General features: G+C 41.0%; 1 protein-coding gene across 4 annotated transcripts in view; it reads right to left on the bottom strand.

Annotated features, from left to right (window-relative positions):
* Window positions 1-1,062: 1,062 nt before the first annotated feature.
* adkb (adenosine kinase b) overlaps window positions 1,063-16,439 on the bottom strand; it is a 119,864-nt gene continuing 104,487 nt past the window's right edge. For all 4 annotated transcript variants that reach the window (XM_084567129.1, XM_084567130.1, XM_084567128.1 and 1 more), the window contains 3 exons: window positions 14,615-14,729; window positions 3,050-3,136; window positions 1,063-2,770 (listed from right to left, as the gene is read on the bottom strand). In XM_084567129.1, the coding sequence (XP_084423255.1) occupies window positions 2,646-2,770; window positions 3,050-3,136; window positions 14,615-14,729 (327 nt within the window). In that variant the 3' untranslated portion in view covers window positions 1,063-2,645. The remainder of the gene's footprint in view (window positions 2,771-3,049; window positions 3,137-14,614; window positions 14,730-16,439) is intronic.

The raw sequence follows: 16,439 nt of genomic DNA, 5'->3' as shown, positions 1-16,439 counted from the left end.
GCATTCATTTATTACACGCGTTAATGGTCTTTGCCATTATGTTGCATCTTCATCAGACACTCGTCTAATTATGACCTTAATGATGTTTTCTCTTGACCTGCGTGAACCGATCCCATTTGCAATATTTATATCAACTTCCTGACGTTTTATTCAGATCCACGTTTGTGCAAATGAAAATGTTAATCAAGGCGGCGTCAGAGCAGGTGAACGGCGGCGCTCGGAGTTGGTGTGGTTTCAGGGGCTGGTGTCACGACGGAGGCGCTGACCAAAACCTGCCTGTGTCTGGTTATAATGAATGCCACCCTGGGCCCCAGCAGGTCCTCCGCTGCTGCATGGGTCCAGGGATAATTTGAATTGGAGCATGTGCCATTGCAATCTGCCCATCCCCCCCACCCCCTATCCTCAATCCCTGCCAACTGCCACACTGGTGTTCACAAACACTGCTGCCCATCTGCGGGGCAAAACACTGGCCAGGGCCCCAGTTACTCCTTTTTCTGCATTTAAAAAAAAAAATCCTAATTGTAAACCCTTTATTTTGTATGCAAATGTCAACTTTTTCTTCTTTAAAGTTGCTAATAGTGTATTTAATGCCAACCTTTAAATGAAGAGATCTCAAGCATCACTACATAATTGAACATTTTTCAAAATGCATACAGCTCGTTGGCGTATAACACACCACAATGTGCTGTAAAATGTATTAAATGCACAGTTTTTATGTTTTTTAAATGTATTTTTTTGTCCCTTCCCCGTCAATAATCGAGCGAGGAAAAAAAGTTTACCATGAAAAGTGAGAAAAGTAGTTTCCTTATTGTGGCAGGCATTCTCATTACTTAATCATGGCTCCCTCTTTTTGTGTTTGTGTTTTGCCATCTGTCATCTTGAGAAGCAAATGAACCAGCTGCCATGGAGTGTGATCTGGCCCAATCAGAAATGTGGTCCTTTTCAAAGCGCATCTGTGTGAAACCTTAAAAAATGCTGATGAAAAAGAGGAAAAAAAAAAAAGTGTCTCAAAGTTGTTAATAACATTTTGGCTGGAGAATGTTTTCACCTAGATGGCCCCAATTAGCATACATGCATAAACTATGCCTCATTATAGAAAACGGTGGTCCCGTGCAGGGAGTGTAATAAATACTGGATTCCTGCTGATGAGCTCAAAGGAAATAAACGACAATATGATGTAACAGGTTTTTCTAGAGGAGCATTAAATGCAACTCTCAGAGGAGTGTTGAATCATTGTCCACAAAACACTTGAGACACTGCCCAACACTTCTGCTGCCCCACACGGAGTAGGAGGGGTGCGTGGTAGGGGAGTGGCCTCCCTCTGATCCCTGTCTCCAACCCCCAGCGACAGCACAGCTGGCTACGAAGGATCAGCCTAATTTTCAGGTCCCTCTAATGATCGCAGCGTAGAGCAACCGCTAATCCCTTAAAGTGAGAAAAATGATCTCCTGTAGCCCCGCAGTGCAGCTCCAGACACCCGAGAGTCCGGTTAGGACCCAGCGAGCAGGAGCCGGGGCGACTGAGCAGAGCCAGGACACTGGGCCCATAATGGAGGGTGTGGAGCCAAAAGTGATTAGCATTAGAGAGGGGATTTGGATGATCAAATAAGCGAGCGTTGAGTTTTGATGTAGTTTTATTTGTATAGTAATTTTCACTTTTGAAAATGGACATCCACCGGTTGTTATCGTACCCCATCCACGATGTCTGCAGCATGACAACTGATTGTTAAAGCAATACTCTCGGCTGGAAATGCGTTATGTCCATATACTCTTGAAAAATTCACCCCCTGCAGGCGTGAACGATGGCTCTGAAAAGTTTGTAGCTCGCTGTGTCGCGCTCATTGTTTACACCACTAAACGAACGTTCACTTCTGCGTCCCCAGTCGCCCCTTCGTTCCTCAAAACCTCAGATGAAAGACGTGCAATTAGGAATTTACTGGCTGATAATTGTTTGCAAAATACTGAGCATAAGGATGAACAGTGGTGCAGTGGATTGTGCAGCAGGAAACGTCTGAGAAGTTCCTATAAATGTTTAAATATACAGTATATATACAGTATTTATTCTCTTAGCCATGACTCTGGGACAGCATGAGCATCCTCCATGAAGGAGGAGTTGCATACAAACTTTTCAGGGCCACATTTACAGCGAGACAAACTTTTCAAACCCCTCCCTCCTGCAGGATGATGCACCTCACCGCCATTGATCACTAAAACACATGACCTCCAGCAAAGCTTCTGAGAAATGAGGAACTGGAGAAACATGACTGGAGAACATGAGGGTCAATGTTGGAGAGGTGGACCTTGCAGAAAAGTGGTCTGAAAAGTTCTTTCATATGTGGTTACCAGCTTTTTTTTCAGCCATTAGGTCTTAAATGTTTAATATTTTTAATTACATTTCAGTGGGATACTCATTTAAACTAAAATAATATCCTTCTTCAGTATAGTAGTAGTAGTAGTAGTAGTAGTAGTAGTTTTTAAGCAATTGCAGCTGCTTGTTTGAGCTTGATAAAAGAAGTCAAGCCGCGGCAGTTAGTCCCATGCCGTCAGCCACTGTAAATACAAAAATGTACATAAAATCCTGGAGCATACATACAGTATACAGTACAATTATGTTATGGGAACGACCAATGTTTGCGTTCGAATGCATCAGTGAAAGTCTGGCTTCTCTGGGAAGGTGCACCCGACCCGCCTGATGATGACGTTGGCTGCGTAGTGCCCGGCCCGGATGCACTCCTCCAGCGGGTGCTCTTTGACCAGCACAGAGAGAAATCCTGGGTACAGAAGAGAAAAGCAGAGGTCAAAGTTTAACAATGCATCACGTAGTTAAGATTGAAATTAGCCAGGTAGGTAATGGCTCTTTCGTCCTCGACGGGACCCAAATGATGACTGTTTTATGCGGCGCTCTGATCAGCTCATACGGAGTAAAAACAGCGGGGTAAATGTCACGCTCATATAATCTGGAGACATTACCGCGTCACATAGTCGCCCGGTATCAAAGGTTAATTGGGAACGTACACAGAGATCAAGCTGTGTAGACAATAATGTCGTACCTCCCACAAAGGCGTCTCCCGCTCCGTTAGTGTCCACAATATCGTCCTGGTCGATGTCCAAAACAGGAAACATGGTCACCCTCTCACCTGTGGTCAGGAAGACAACTGTTAATTAAACTCCAGCAAGTGTTTTTCTCTCCTTTTTGCATCCCAATTTGTAGCTTCAGGGGTCATTTCACACCACAAGGCTTTGTTATAACAGAAGATAATTGGTCATTTGATTTTAGCACTCCCACACCGCAGCTTTTTTTTGGGCTAATTAATAGTATAAACATAACATTTTTTGCCACAATCTGGACAGAAAACCATACAATCTTTGCAGCCGACGAAGCCGAATAAGTGCCAACACTTTTTAAAAGTTTGAGAATGAACCGCACAAGTTTCGAATCCAAAAATAGGCTGATAAACAAATAATAACAGTAAAGTTGAGATATCTCAACAACTATGCGAGAAACAGCCGTGAAATTTGCTCAGACGTTCATGATCTCCAGAGGATGAATCCTATCGACCTGGATGGATTATTGATGTTTTGTCTGGCAGGTTAAAATTTAAGTTTTTTTCCCCACTAAATATCTCAATGTTTACTATAAGAAGTCTCGCACAAAATCTGGTTCAGACATTCATGTCCCCCTCAGGGTGAATTGCAGCAACTTTGGTGATCCTGCAAAGCTCAAGAAATTCCCATGGTGGAAGCAGATAATTAGCGCTCCGCTCTGTCAGCATGAAAAATCAATTGCACCTTGCTGCGTAATTTGCTGTCTGCTCTCACCTGTTGCTGTATTGCTATTGCAAGTATATCCTCTTGTGCATGCACACTTTATGCTTTGCATTGGAATGTGCCAGAGTGATTTATGCATTTTAACTGCTTTACAGTACGTGCTTTTATGTCTGTACTTCTGCTGGGCGTGTTTTGCGTCTGATAAGGCAGCATAACATTGTCTTATTTAGTACATATTAACTGCAATATTCTCCCTTCCATTGCTTTGTGAATGTTATATCAGTGCTTCTTTATTGTGTGTTTAAAACAGTATAACAATGAACTGTGTTAGCATTTTCAATAATGTTTCACAAACACTGACACTTATCTATCTATTACTGATCCACTGGCTAATAAATAAATCTCTTCATCTGATGAAGATAAACCAGCCAATACATGAATATAATAGTTTACTTGTTAAAAAGGTGAAGGTAATATAGGGTACACCGGCATGTTAGCATCAACTTTATGGGCATGTTGGCATGCTAGCATTAGCATTTCGTTTAAAAGTTTACTTGCTAAAGTCGTAAAGTTCACCTACACACCACCTGCATGTTAGCACCAACTTCGTGGGCATGTTAGCATGCTAGCATTTGCATTTTGTTCAAGAGTTTATGTGTTAATATGGTGAAAAGGGAACTTGGTAAACAATATAACTAAACATAACCAGCATGTTAGCATCAACTTTATGGGAATGTTGGCATGCTAGCATTAGCATTGTGTTTAAACGTTTACTTGCTAACGTCGTAAGGTTAACCTACACACCACCTGCATGTTAGCACTAACTTCACGGGCATGTTAGCATGCTAGCATTTGCATTTTGTTCAAGAGTTTACATGTTAACATGGTGAAAAGTGAACTTGGTAAACATTATAACTACACGTAACCGGCATGTTAGCATAAACTTTATGGGCATGTTAAAAGCGCCGCTGTGGGCATGTTGGCACGCTACCATTAGCATTTTGCTTTTATTCCATGGCTTTCAACCCTGCTCTTGTTTCGTGTTTTTAGTGTTTTTTATTGTTTTATTGTTTTTTATTGCTTTTATTGTTTTATTGTATTTAATTGTTTGTCTTATGTTCTTATTCTTACCTATGTACAGCACTTGGTTTCGGCTGTGGCTGTTTTTAAAGTGCTCTATAAAAAAAAGTTCACTTGTTAACGTCATAAAGTTAAATGGTGAACTTGGTAAACATAGGTACTCTGCCATGCATGTTAGCATCAACTTAGCGGGCACGTTAGCCTGCTAGTATATGAATTTTGTTCAGCAGTTAACGTAACATGGTAAAGTAAAAGAGTGAACTTCGTAAACATTGTAAACACACATCACCAGCATGTTAGCGTAAATGTTATGGGCATGTTAGCATTAGGGGTTTGGTTAATAGTTTACATGTAAGCATGGTAAAGTAAAATGGCCAACTTGGCAAACATTATAACTACACGCCACCAGTTTATTAGCATCAACCTTATGGAGCCAATGCTAAGGAAATGTTAGCATTGACTATTGACTTTTATATCAAAGCATCATTTTTACAGTCTGGCTAGCATGGATAATTCTTATTAATATGTTGATTATTTTTAAGTTCCATAAGTTCCATATGCATCGTGAATACTGGTTTTCATTGGCTCAAAGAACATATTAACCTCAAATAAATGTAATATACAGAGATTCACAACAGAGAAACAGCAGCGAATCATATTTCAGAAGCTGTAATTTGCCATTTCTTGCTTGACAAATGACACGAATCATTATGTAAATCGTTCTTTTTGGTCAATGAATAAATCAAATAACCAGCTTTTGTTTCTGTGCGAATTACAAGGTCCATTAATGTTAAATTAGTACACAATTTTGTCACTGAAATAAAGCAGCATCCTGCAGTGGCTTTGAATGAAAGCTCCAAAAGCAACAGATGATCCAATAAAAAAATTCTCAAAAGGCTTTAGATGAGTGCTCTGATAAATTAAAAACAATGCAAGAATAGGAACTGTGAGTCGGTTCAGTTCAAAACAGAATACATTAAATGAGGGTCTCTTTATTATCTTCAGCGGATTATATTGCTTCAATTATCAGTAGCATATGCACTTCAAAGAGACTTCCAGTTTAAAGGAGCGGGAGGAAAAAAAGAAACAAAAATCTACCAGATGACAAAGTCTTGAGGTGTAGAGTGACATTAAATCAGCAACTTATGTCAGAACAATCTAAACCACACACACAATCTTCAAACAACCCAAGGGCTCTGGTGCCGACGTGAACCTTCAAAAAGGTGCAGGAGACAAAAGACTGACATGTGGATAAAAGGAACACTAGGAGGCTGACAGACCTCTTATTGAGGGGGGTAAAAAAAGGTTGGGAGTTTAAGGAGAACATGAGAAGAAGAGAAAAAAAACAACAAAAACTTGTTTAATGAGGCTCCCCGCTAATCTAACAAGGGCTCAAAGAATATCTGAGCCGCAGATAAGACTCCCCCACCTTATCAATTTTTCAATACGTTCCTGTCTTCATCCTACGGGGGCAAAAGATACACAACCTGCAGCTGAGCATATGTTCAACACCTGATGTCAAGGAAATTACTGTAATACGCCAACCGAGAGAGAAATGGCATCCAGTTGTGGTTGAAAAGACATCATTAGAAAGCAGAGAGTGACTATACAACAGGTAAGCTACCGAGCACGTACCAATATAGGGGGTTTTATTTTATTTTCTTTTGAAAAGGGAAAGCAGCAGATGGTCACTTTTATAATAAATTACAACAATACAAGAATCCTTTTAGGATCAGCTAATTAGTCAGTGGTTTAAAATAACTAAACACATTTACTTAAGTACAAATTTGAGGTACTTGTACTTTTCACCTGATCTCAGATGGAAATATATGTAACTTTTATTATGACTTTAAGGTTTTGGCGCATAAAATAGAGGAATATTACAATTTAAACATCCCAACAGTTCATACAAGTGCTGCTGAAACAAATAACTGATTAATCAACTCACTGAAACCAACTTACAGAGTCAGTCCATGCAGAAAATAGCCGGCGGACGCACAACACTTGTGAATAAGTAGGTGCAAATTGATTTACACAACAGCTTTACAGCTGAAGAGTACAGCCGAAACCGATTAGTTGATTAATCAATTGGTCAAATGACATAAAAACAACTTACAAACCAAAAAATCAATCAAATAATGCAAAATATGGTGAATAACTACTAAAATAAGATGAAAAAAAAACTGTTTTGTTGCAAATTAAACGACACTGAATTTACAGTAGCACAGCCGAAACGATTAGTTGATTAATCAGTTGGTCAAATTGGTAAAACATATAAAAGTATAACACAAGGAGTCACAAGGAGGCATTTTTCTGCACTGAGTACTTTTAGTTTTAATACTTCAAGTACATACTCGTGATAATACATACAGGACTCTGCGGTATTAGTACTTTTACTAAAGGATGTGAATACCTCCTCCACCACTGTGATTAGTAGCATAACGACACTGCTTAATTAATACCACAGATGAAGCTCGACAATCCTCCCTCTTGAAATGATTAACCGCACATGAAAAATGTGCTAATGATAAATTACAGTTTGTCAGTAGCTCCACAGTTAGGAAGCTGAAGTCGTTAGATGTGGTCGTGCACATGCGACGCACTTTGCGGTTATAAAAACCGGATGCTTTAAAGTTTTGAGGCACTTGTTCTGAACGGATTCTGGTGTTCATTAAAGTCTAAACTGAAAAACAGACGTAAGTGAGTGTAAATATTCCCGTGGTAGTCGAGGCAAAGACGAGGGCAGCACAGGAGGAGTCAGGTCTGATTAGCTAGACAACAGGTAACCTCTCACATGAAGTGATAACACCAAATTCAGAAGTGTCAGAATTCATTAACAACAAACAGAAACTGTTAGAGCTATTGCTGTGTTGAGGCAATTAACTGTTTATATTTTGAATTATTAACATTTACAGTCATTGTTTGGGTAAATGCTTGGAGTCTTTTAATGTGCTCAAATATAGATTCGGTTGCTCTTTAACAGACTTTTTTTTTATACCATATTAGTCGTTTGACACATTTTACATTGTTGTTTTTTCCTCTATTTAACTAATACCTCCAATAATTCGCTATCAAGACATAATGCGAATAAATGCAAGCATCAGTTGCAAACATGCAGAGAGGGTTATTGTGGTAAACATTACACTTGCTAAAAATCACTATGTTAGCATGCTAACATTAGCTTTCCCTTTTAGCACAAAATACTGTTGTAGTTGTTTTAGTACAGAGTCTCACTATTATTATAACTAAAACTACAGTAGGTGTGGTACCGACTAGTCGACTTTACTGCTGCACCTTGACACTTTAAGCAACATGCCGACTACTCGGCGATCACATGACAATAACTACATGGACGCCTCCTAGAAGACAGGTGAGGAGTCCAGTGGGTCGTTGCAGCAAACTAGCAGCGGTTCATCAAGTGTGTGGAAATACTTCACTAAAGACGAAGCCCATACTACCGTGACATGTCAGTCCTGAAATACAACTAAAGTACTACTGCAATGCATCTGAAAAGGCTAACGCTAACGCTAGCAGAGGAACGGTTCAAATCCTCTGGACAGCAGTCAATTAACAACTTCATCAAACGTCCTGTGGTAACAGAGAGAAGGAGGCTGCAAATGTAAAAGCTACACACTACACACTCGGCTACACTATCCCATTTTACAACACGCTGTGAAGTGTGCCGTTTTATATAGGCTATACATATCTGCAGCGCACAGTATGAGTTTATGTTCAGTTCTGTTGTGTTCTGTTAGCTGACATTGCTGAAGTGGTTATTGAGCATATTTTCTGTCCTTGATGTCAGTGAATGCACCGCGTGAGAGACGTTGAGGTAGAGCTGAGAGTTTGCCGAGTGAGAGCTGCATATTATGGTGTTGGCGTGGGTTATGGCCGACAGTAACCCGTGTGAGAGCTTCAGTTAACTTGCAGAAAAGCCTCCGTAGCTTCTTTTGTGTGAGACGCTACAATATGTATTCAGGTCAAGAATATATAGATGTCATTGTTGGAAAGCATTATTTTCTACTGTGTTTTTATGTGTGACGTCATCAACTAGTCGACGCCGACTCGACTTTCACCACATTAGTCGACTTTAAAAAAAAAAAAAAAAAAACGGAAGTTGCTTAACCCCTACCAGGAAGTAGTTGAAACTTTGGCTACAACCCTAAACAACGTACTAGAACTACTGCCTCCACCGTTGTATGCCTCAACCAATCTACTTGAGTCCATCTACACCCATACAAACTCTGTACCGTAGTGCAACTGACCTACTGGATTGAAAATGTTCTCATGTTGTGGTATTGTATTAAACATTTGCGTGAAATGTTGAGGCTAAAAACATGTTTTGTGAGGTGCAAGGTCCTCCACATTATAATCAGTTTATATTTGAGTCTAAATGAATGCTTTTGCCAAATTTGAATCCATTCTGTCCAAGTACTGTTGAGATATCTTCTTCCAGCAAATGGGACACACTGATGTACATATGCATGGATGAGAGAGCTATCCCAAAACATATGGGGCTTTAAAAACTTCAAATGCTTTTGGTCCATCAGTGAGTAAATTTAAATTTAAAACAAATGCATTAAATGTGAACATGTAGACGCGAGTTTCAGCAAGAGATCAGTCTCTTTCACATTTCTGTCTGATCAGCTCACTGCGGGCAGCAAACTACTGTTGATGGCATTTGCAGAAATCACTTTGTTTCTGGACACATGGCACATTAGACATCCAACATTTCTCTTTATTGGAGGCCAATAGTTTGTATGCTGCTGCTAGGGGAAAGTTCACAGAGTCTCAATGATGCAAATTATTAAATTTGACTGACATGTTAACTCAAGTTGCAGTCCAGCAATCCCCCAGCCGTCTGTAACAACGATCTCATTGGCAAAAATCTGTCATGGAAATAGAAAAAAAAAAAAAAAGAGAAGAAAAAAAAAAAACACTCCTGCCAAAATACTCTGACTCTGTTGTTACTGGCTTGTAGAACATCTGAAAACACCGCTTTCCTGAACTCATTTCACATTTCACTGTAATGAGATTGGCAACATTATTTTCTATCAATAAACCTCTGCTGTACTTTTTCTTGTTACTAGAAATCTGGTCTGACAAAAAGAGTGAAGCAGCAGATTGGTGGTGAATACGTGGGAGTGGAGTATGGTTGTGCTTTGACAGCTAACCTGCACCAGAGAGAAGAGGAAAGGAAAGAAAAAAAACTCAAAGGAATTGAAATACTTCCTTCCAATAAAGCTATAATTGTGTGCTTTTGTTAATTCACTCTTCATAATTCCCTCATTACAACTCTTGAATGGTGGTGATTAAACTTAAGAAATTCTTTCAACAGGCGTCTCTTTGAAACGAGTATCAATTAAGTCCTTTATTAATGGCTATTCTTTTTAACAATGACAATTCACGGCACAGCAGTGACTGAGAAAATGCTCTCATGTAAAATAAGCGACTGTGCGTGCAAATAAGACGACCTCGGCTTTAGTGGAAAATGAGCATACGGGGCGTTGTTTTGACTCTGAAATTACTACATGCTAAACTTGGTCGAGCTCCAGCGCTGAGTGGTGTCGCTCTGACGGGAAAGCAGGTAGATCAAACAGTTTGCAGGTCATTAAAAGTAACCCGCCTTATCATCTGCAGCATGAAAAACAATTAATACGAACCCCGAGCTGCCAAGTGACTGGGATTAACACGTGAGCGTTTAGCTGAAACGCACGAGCTAAAGTGCTCCGCGGAGTTTAAGTGCAACATCTTTATGTGAGAAACTTCCCCGAGAATACTTCTCCTGGAACGACTCCTGCTGCGCCCCAGCCAAAAAAAATCCGAGCCTCGGAGAGGGAAAACAGCGTTACCGCTTTCTTGGCAAACGCGACAGGTTAGAAGCGAGTTGTCATTCAATCTGCTTCCCTATCATAACCGGCATCTTTGTTCGCAATTGAGTTATGAGCGAGGAAGGAAAAAAAAAAAAAAGAGGTACATATGCCTGTAATTACTGTAACCACAGGCAAAAGATCATCGCCAACCAATATCCTTTCAGGGAGTCACGAAAGAAAAACACTTCAATGCGAGATGCCAAGGAAAAACAGTGAGGAGGTCTTTCCGCTAGCACAGGCTGTTAATTGATTTTGTCTATTATGTAGTATGAAATATAAACATGCCTCTTCTTTTATATGTATTTTTAACAGTCTCGCAGTACTTTAAATCATTACTCTCATGCTATTAACATATATAGATTTGTTTTTTTTTAAAGTTCAAATCTGCCTGCCTAACCGCCCCCTCCCCCACCCCCTCCCCCGCCCTGGCGAGAGCACTAAAACTCACAGAGGAGCCGAGTCAGGCTTTATCAAGTCCTTATCAGTGATTAGAGCGGCAACCCCTGCTGAACGATCATTTATTAGCTCTCCTCACCGTTAAGGTTCAGGGCACAATGATCTTAATTACTGCTATAATGGGTGTATAAGCAAAAAGCCCGGTGTAGTTCAGCAGTGTCAGTGGCGGCTAAATAAAGGGCCATTTCCCCCGTGCTCCCGGCTCTTAAAAAGAGACAGCGGCGGCGTGATGAAAGGCAGCAAATGAAGGGCAACGTGAGGAGGAGAAAAAAAAAAGAAGAACAATAACAAATTGACATCTCTTTTTGGAGAATTATACCACGGGGGAAGGCATTCTCCCATCCTTAATCACTATAAAATGGTTTAACATGACACGCAGAGGCTGGCAAATGATCAAATCCTGACAGGAGGACAAATTGCAAACAAAATGAGAGATCAAGTTTATTAGAGCGCCGCCTCTGGGAAATGAAAATCTTTAATTCTCTTTTTACATTGACATTTATTTGGCTGGCATGAATAGCGACGTTCCCACACACACACACACACACACAGATTGTGCAGCACCTACTACTGTAACAGCTCCTCCACAATGATAGCACAGTCAATGACATTTATCATGTTTGCCTTTGTAGATGACATCTGAAACACATTGTCTTTCATCCAGCCGGCATTCATCATGTATTTTATATAAAGTTCACAGCGGCGCGCGGCTGTGTCTCCGTGCAGGAGCAATGAGGGGAGCAGGCAGGAATTATCCATCACCTCCAGCACAATGGATGGATTCGACTGCCAGGCGTCTCTTTAAAGAATTTTTTTTTTTTTTTTTTTTTTTTTTTTTAATTCTTTAAAGGAAATACACTTCTAGGAACTCCACAGTCATATCTGAAATTTAAATCTTTGATTTAAAATGTATGCAATTAATTATAACAACTCAGTATTATTATTTATTGGCATTCAGTGGAATAGAGTTGGGATATATTATCGTAACATTACAATTAATTTATTAGGTTCTTTGATTAAATGTAGATCAATGTAGAAGTCTCAAAGCAAATCGCAGCTTGTATTATGGTTTGTGTTTCTTATTATTATTATTGATCTAATATGTGGTTTTTATTTGCACTTGGACAAATGTGTCGGAGGCAGTGATTATCTCTGCTGCTCATCCATCCTGCAAGCAACTCTGGAAAGCGACCACAGAACTCCAGTGTTACATCTGTGTTGGCCAGTAATTATTTAAACCACCATGCACTCCAATATCCCACAACATTTCACTGTAAGTCTATGAACCAGCAGTCAGACGGCTGACAGGTGTTCCCGCACCGAGCTATGCCACCAATGTTTTTTCTTACATATCCTGACACCGTGCACTTCACCAATGACAACAGGAGAACTTGAACTTTACCACTACTTGCACATGAATAGCACGTCCAGCGAGAGCTATAGGTGTCAAATGACCATACTTAACATTGCGGCTTGTACATGAGCAGTTGGTCAGGTTTTGTATGGCATTTTACACACTAGATATTATTACACATATTGGTAGATTAAAAAATATTTGGATATTAGGCAAAATTGTCATTATTAAAAAAAAAAAAAGAAAGAAAAAAACAGTATACACCTAATTTCTATACTTACATAAAGCAAAGTATAACATTCACTCTTTTAGCTCTATTTTTGGTCTCCACCAGAGGGAAATTTGGCAGTCTGCTGAACGGTGCTGGATAATAGGCCATCACATTTAGACTCCACTGCAAAATCGGGTAAAATGCTGCCTTCCGATGGATTTTCTGACTTGGCGGTTACGACATGGAAAGCTGAGTACATAAACTGCTTGCTGCTAGGTAACTAGCTACCGAGTTTAACAAGCTAAGGAATGAGAAAGTTGATGCAGGAAATGCAAAGGGATAATGTAAGGCTGAGGACGCTGGAAATATGAGCATTTTGACCACTGATAGGAGATGTGAATAACATTGACTATCTTGTACCCCCACCCCATAGCAATGACACTCCTTGAACTGGAACAACTAAAAAAAAACATGAAGAACAGCACAAGGTGTTGACCTGGCCTCCAAATTCACTAGATCCCAAACTGATCAAGTATCTGTGGGATGATCCACAGAGGCCCCTCCCCTCAAAGGCCCCCTCACTAACAACATCCTGTGGCCAGACACCACAGGACACCCTCAGAAGGCCCATGTCCATTCTCTGATGAGTCAATACTGTTTTGGAGGCACAAGGGAGACCTACACAATATTAGGACGGTAGTTTTAATGTTGTGGCTGATCGTTGTGTTACCTTACAACGTACTCACGCTATATTTTCTGGGATCGCCAGCAAATATGTCATAACTCGTGAACTTGGACCTCACCAAACATTTCCACTTACGAGGATGTGATTACCACATGTGGACTTTTCTCATGTACATAGTAAATAAAACCTCAGCGACCCCCCTGTAGTGAGTTCATCACTGTAGTCATGCTCGCTCACGTTAAACATAGTCACTATATCCCTTGTTAATATAAAGATATTGACTATAACGGCAACAAAAAACGGTAAATCGAAAAATAATTACTGATGTCGTCAATGACATATTATACTAAGCGTCAGCTCATAAATACTCTTGCCAGGAGTATGAAATTGAGGACATTAGACACATGTGAAGAATGTCCTGCAGTGCTTACAGTGCCGCTGTAGCACTGCTTCTCTGCGGTCCCCAGCGATGAGTGATATGTCTTTACCTGAGGCCATCTCTTCCCATGCGCGACTAGTCTGAACTGAACTGCAAGGGCAATGAGGACAGACACCCTGTGGCTCCAAACAAAGGCACCGGCTCCCAGCAGTAATCGGAAACTATCGTCTCTTCTCACACTGCTTAAACCCGCAACCCCTGCTCGGTTATGATGACACCGGCTTTTAATGTCCCACTAACAAATATGCCCTGTATCAAAGGAAGCCGGATTGATTTGAGGACCACCTCTGTCAAACTCTCCCCCAAGGTCACTCTGCCAGCGTTTAGCACCAAAAAAAAAAAGGGCAGAATGTAAGAGTTGAAGCATTAAAAATTGCTGAGGACCGGCCTGGAGTCTGTCCAAGACAAAGTTAGAAGTACTTCACAAATCAATGCCTGCTCTCTGCATCCCCCACACTTCTTTTATGCTCTGAAATGACAGAATGTAGTGCAAGCATTCTTTTTTTTTAAAACATCTGGTGTCAATATTGGAGCTTAACTTCAAAGAAATTACTGATAGCATTCTGCTCTCCTCAGTCAGCGATCTAGCATCTATTTAAGGCTGCGTTCTGCAGTTTTGAGATATGAGGTTTAAGTGAAGGGTAAAGATGTCCAAAAGGGGCCAAAGTTGGGATGGCTTGGAGTGGGAAAATATGTGCAGATAAGCTTTAAGAAAAAAAAAAAAAACCCTGATATATAGGCCAGCCTACCGACAGTTGCAACGGTGTCATCCTTGCCCTGGGTGAAGACCACCAGTCGCTGCCTCTTTGTGTTCTCCTTGGGGAGGTTTTGGGTCATCCTCGCGATCTCTCCGATGTCGTCCGTCTGTAAAAACGCCAGAGTGAACGTGTTAACGAATGAACCACAAAGAGCAATCTCTGAGGAGCTAATCAAAGATCGCACGTGTGACTGAGAGGGGTCAGATTTTTCCAATCAGAGGCGCGCGCACACAGATCAAGTGATAATGAAACCAGATGGGCTATGAAACCCCTTTTCGAAACTGATCAATAGGAGCGCTCAATGATGCTCCCGCGCAGCTACAGCCCAGCTACAAAATATTACAACGTCCTATTCCCTAAGTGAGATGAAAATAAGCGTGTGAAGATATGCTGTTGTCAGATAAAGCTACTTCAGTGTGCTGAACGGATAGCTGGTGCGTGTACTGTATCATTCTCTTCCTGAAACAGGCCATCTCTCCTCAGCATCTGCACAGAATGGATATTCTCGCCTGGAGACGACAGAACTCTCCGGAGTGCTTGCCTTTGATCATGAGAGGGATAAAAAAACCCACACCTGTCAGTGCTACTTTATTATTAACTCATCATGATGTATTATGAGCGGCTAGAATGTCTTTATCGCCGTCTCACAGTGGGGTGGACTGCTTTTCCGTAATACAGCGCACCGAGGGGCTAGCATTAGAGATCGTAGACGCCTCTGGCATCGGTATCAAAGCTAACCCTTGAGCACCTTCAGGGTGAGCAAATACTGTGATTATAGGAGTAATCAGAGAGATAGGCCTCAGCCCAATACCACCATGCACACTGGCTCACTCAAACCAATGAGCTTTTACACCTCTAAATGGTTCCCAAACGTCCTTTAATCAGCCCTGAGAGGTCCGGGGAGACCCAGGGCCCAGGAAAAATGGGTGTAACACTCTAAGTAAGTGCTAATGGTGAGGTTAATACAGAGGCTGTTAGCAGGCGATGGCGGAAAAAAGAGCAATTTGTCACTGTGACTGGATGTAACCACAAGCACTCCTCCAGACACTGAATGCAAAAACCACACAAGGCTTCAGCACATTGTCACCCTCGGGTTTTATGTTCGCCGACATAAAAAGGGGCTCTACTCAGGTTTAGGAGCTAAAAGGTTCCAAGGGCCAGAGGTGGTTGGGTTAGGATCGCGGCTGCCGAGCAGGACACACACACACAACGACCTAATTTCTACCTGACACGAACACTCACCTGACAACGTCCTAGGGCAAAACGAGGCAGAAAAAAAAAAAAGACATTCAGCGCGAAACAATTGACAAGCGATACGGTCAATTTGCTTCACCACTGACAAATGGCAATATTTACGATTGTTGAGGCAATTGATCAGACGTAAATCGGCAAAGCGTGAAATATGAAAGCTTTACAAGGGTGTTAAATTGTGTTTGTGTGTTGACGCCGGTGAGAAACTGATCGCCTCCACCGCAGGCCGACTGAGAAACACTGCAAACGGGGAGAGATTCAATTAGAGCTGCGATGCAGACAGCTCTTTGAGCATTTAAAGGAAACAGATCACAATCAGGCGACTGTGTTCAGATCGGCTGATTGCTGTTTTTGGAGAGGCCGAGCTGTCTTTCTTTTTTTTTAATCTTGTATTTACGCTGTCATTTCTGTTAGTCATCCATAATGTGATGATAACAATGTTTTAGAATACATTAAACGTACATCATGCCGTGTCTCGGGGTCAGGTACTGACAATATCCAATTATGGTTTCCCTCAAAAGGGTCAATTAACTCGACATTCACTGAACTTAAATTAACCGGACTG

Source organism: Chelon labrosus, assembly GCF_963514085.1.
Source record: "Chelon labrosus genome assembly, chromosome: 19".
In the NCBI taxonomy this organism is placed as follows: domain Eukaryota; kingdom Metazoa; phylum Chordata; class Actinopteri; order Mugiliformes; family Mugilidae; genus Chelon; species Chelon labrosus.
Note: the sequence above shows the minus strand (reverse complement) of the source record. Positions and strands in the feature narration are given on the sequence as shown.